The 4,206-nt window shown below is 49.3% G+C and overlaps 1 protein-coding gene across 1 annotated transcript in view; it reads left to right on the top strand.

The window, feature by feature from the left end:
• Positions 1 to 932: 932 nt before the first annotated feature.
• Positions 933 to 4,206, top strand: part of LOC130382110 (cysteine-rich motor neuron 1 protein-like) — a 35,411-nt gene continuing 32,137 nt past the window's right edge. The window contains exon 1 of the mRNA XM_056589720.1: positions 933 to 1,680. Coding sequence (XP_056445695.1) covers positions 1,383 to 1,680 — 298 coding nt within the window. The 5' untranslated portion in view covers positions 933 to 1,382. The remainder of the gene's footprint in view (positions 1,681 to 4,206) is intronic.

Consider the following 4,206-nt stretch of genomic DNA (forward strand, 5'->3'; position numbering starts at 1 on the left):
TGGATCCACATCACTGTCACCTCCTCCAGCTGTGCCCACAATATGGCCCCCCACCGACGCGGACCGCGCCACACACAGGCAGAACCACCATATGTTCACCATCAATCTGCCAGTATGGGAACACACACACAGTTTCAGCAAACACTGGGCTAACCTTTTGCCTCCATTCGTGTCACCTTTTACTCCTACGGAAACAAACAAACACACATGCGTGCATCCATGCGTACGTGCACACACACACACACACACACACACACACACACACACACACACACACACACACACACACACACACACACACACACACACACACACACACACACACACACACACGCACGCACACAAATTTGCGAGCACACACAGACACAAACGCACGTTCACAGAACTTCACACACATACACACATACATGCACAATATTGAAGTTGTTAAACGACAGGATGGTTGTGTTTGATTAGGAGGCTTTGACAGATACAATCCTTGTATTATTGAAAAATAAATTGAGACAATCTAACAGCTGATAACAAGTCATGTTCTGCAAATGTTCCCTGACACAATGATTTGTTGCTGTGGACTTAAGATATGCTATGGTGCTCAGAGAGCAGTACACTTTTTATTTTAATAGCCAATAGCTGTATTTTAAATGTCTTTAATTTTCAACAGTTTTAGTTACTAGTAACTGTAAATAAAAAAAAATACGTGAAGCCATGACACTCACGTAGGCCTACTGTAAAAACAAAAACAAAACACTACTTAATAAATATATAAAACCCTCGGTTACTCTTAAGCGTTTATTGCACAACAAAAAAGGGTTTTTCGAGCTGGGATAAATCAGCTGAAACCCTCCCTCCGTTCTCCACTTGTTACTGGTCAGCGCGCCTGTCCGTCAGTGGGAGGGGGTACAGCTCATTTCTATATGCCTGGATGTCAATTTAGCGCTCACACTGCTCTCCTCTGAATGGTGCGTTACTTGCGCGCTACGCTCCCAGTCAAGACCAATAGGAAGTTCTGTACGCTAACACGAGTGGAATATACATGAATTGGAACAGGGGAAACCCACTGGAAGCGCATCTACAGTAGGGATACCTGCTCACGATATTGGATAACAAAAAGCACAATTTCGCCGGCGACTCGAGAACTTAATGCTGATATCTGCTTGATTTTTTTAGTGACGGGGTTGGTTTCTAAGTGAACCCGAACAATTTTTATTTGTTTACGAAAAACAATTACTCTACAAAAACTTTTTTATATTCATTTTTCCCTCGTCAAGAACTTGGGGACTAACTTCAATACAGCAGACACTGGGATATTTCATGTGGCTGGCCGTTTGACAGAAGCACGCATTGCTTGGTAAACCATCGCGGACCTCCTCCATCTCACCACGATGTCCAGCCAGGTCCTCTTCGCGTTGTTGAACGTCTTAATTCTAGCGCGTACTCTCATGGCGCACGATTGCACACCATGTGAACTCCGAACGTGTCCCGTACAACACCCGCATGGCTGCGAGAGCGGCCGGACCTTAGCCCGGGACCCATGTGGATGCTGTGACCAGTGTACTCGGATGGAGTGGGAACCGTGCGGTGGCCAGGACTGGGTGCTGGGCTACTGCGCGCTGGGGCTCACTTGCGCCTCTTTCAACAGAACTGGAGCTGCGATGCTGCCTGAGATCGGAGTTTGTAAAGGTGTGTTGCTCGTCGTGCAGATCAGTTGATGGGTGAATTGGTGTTTGTTGGATGTGTGCGATAATGGAGAGATTCGTTTAAATGTCGGATTCAATGTAAATCAACTCTTTACATCCCTGTGGTCTAGTGATAACTGTCCCGCCTGCCGTCGTAGGTCGAGCAGCCTCCTCCATCACTATCCACATTCTGTCAAGCCGTGATTTAATTGAGCGCCAGCGCTTTTCTCATCTTCTGCTTGCTTGAGTTACGCCACAGGTTGAAGAGATTATTTGCTGCCAAGCGAGGCGGGGGTCATGTTCCACGGCTCTTTCGCTTCGCTAAAGCTTTGTTCACATTTATAAACAATGACATTGGCAGAAGAGATCGAGTCCTTTCTGAATGTTCGCTTTAGTAGGGATCAGTTCTGTTAGATGGGAAATATCTGAATTACAACCAATCAAAATGATTTTTTTGGTTTGAGTGATCAACGACATAATAGTGCCTATATACATGATCTATCCCCCCACTGGTTTTATATGTAGGTTTTTGAAAGATAAAAGACACCTATATTTTCTCTGCCCATATTTATTCTGTCAAGGATCCAGACTGTGGCTCTCGGTAGAGAAAGTCTGACCACACCATTACAAAATGTCCCCCCCCCCCACAACTTTATTGGAAATCATGTGGCTTGTAAAAATATGCTGATGCAATCCAAGCCCCCGCAACAGATCATACCTCAGATCTGCTCCTAAACGTGCGCTCATATCGCTCGCTCTTTTAAAGAAAGCGCTCCAGTGTTACCTTTCAGGAACAAAGGTAAAGAGAAAAAGGTGTCAGATTCTCACTAAGTGCACAAGGTGGCCGTTGTCTCCCCCTTGGGGACAAGCAGGCCTGTGGTGGTCTCCCCAAGCCCCACCCCCCAGCACAGCAAACAACCAGGGGGAGACCAGCTTAGAAGCTCGCACGCGCAGCCCCTCCGCCTGCGCTGTCTCCAGGCCTTCCACGGAGATTGAAGGGGACTCAAAGCAGAACCAAGCCAAAGAGTACACAGCCGCCTACAGGCCGTCCCAATCCCCACCCCCAGCCCACTGTGGGGTGGTCCGAGCCAGGACCGTCTTGGTGGTGGTGGTAGGGGTGGTGGGAGCTCCACTGGGGCTCAGCCAGCGCTGGACCGTCCCAGGAGACTGTGCTGCTGATTGCGTCTGCATTTCAGCATTTGCAGGCTGGTGGTGGTGGTGGGGGGGGGGGGGGTTCTGTGTGTGTGTGTGTGTGTGTGTGTGGGGGGGGGGGGTGTTCCAAATCGCCCAGTAGTCCCTTCTGCAAATGAACAGCTTTGGAATGGGTGGTGGAGTTAATGGCTTCTCTGATTGAGGTGTGCCTCTGTTCCTCTGCAGCTCCTTGAAGCCTTGAATCATACCATTGACCCATAGCAGACCCCTCCACACACACGCACACACGCACACACACACACACACACACACACACACACACACACACACACACACACACACACACACACACACACACACACACACACACACACACACACACACACACACACACACACACACACACACACACACACACACACTCGTACTTACATTCATTGCACCGTCACACATACAGCCACGTGCGGCGGGGTCCCTACGGGTCCGAGGTAGGGGTAAGTCAACACCTTCCAGTGTGTGCTCAGGGGGCCGTGGTCAGCAGGCTGCCGGGTAGATGGGAGGGGGGGGGGGGGGGGGGGGGGGCAGGGGAGGCTGATCCCAGATTTCCCTCCTCGAGCCGGGGCGAGGGTCTTAAAGTGATTAGGCTCGCAATCAGGAGTTGGGGGTAAATGTTTCCGCTCCAGGTTCGCTGCGTTTCCCCTCGCGGCCCGGTGTTATGGGTGGTCAGCGGCGGTGACCAGAGAGTTAGGGGGTTGTAACACGCAGTCGTAACACGCAGTCGTAACACGCAGTCGTAACACGCGCGGGCGCAACGCAGGCGACGTGCTCTCCTAGTCTGTTCGTCTGGTGGCTGGCTGGTTGTAGTCGATAGATCACCGGTCCTTTGGCTATAATAAACAGCCGACTGGAATGTCTATCCTGTTTGCAAACATTCCCCCCGCAGTCAAGGAAATACTGTAGTGCCCTGAATTCTTTTGAAACCTGCAGAAGTACTTGAAGATGACTTTCTTCTTTTTTTTTTAAGCTCGCAAATCATTTTCTCAAAGACAACTGTTGGAATCCAGCGACCATTAAACAAAGAATGAACCAAAACAATGCATGCCTGAGAACACACGTCATACCCTCTTTATATCCAAAACAAGACCCGTGCTTTTTTAAGACCCACATTGCAGCTCAAACACAAATTCCTCTTAAGGACATTCAACGGTTCGTATCTCGATCGCAGGATGCGTCGTCGTCCACAGAGTTCATACACTTCAAGTGATGATGTATTGTGACCTTGACTTCCCCAGGGAAAGTGCAAGCATGTTGTTTGCACTTTCCTTATCCTGTTCAAATGTTCCTGTTGTGACTGCCGGCACCTGCTGTCAAGGAAAGT

Source organism: Gadus chalcogrammus, chromosome 5, assembly GCF_026213295.1.
Source record: "Gadus chalcogrammus isolate NIFS_2021 chromosome 5, NIFS_Gcha_1.0, whole genome shotgun sequence".
NCBI lineage: Eukaryota > Metazoa > Chordata > Actinopteri > Gadiformes > Gadidae > Gadus > Gadus chalcogrammus.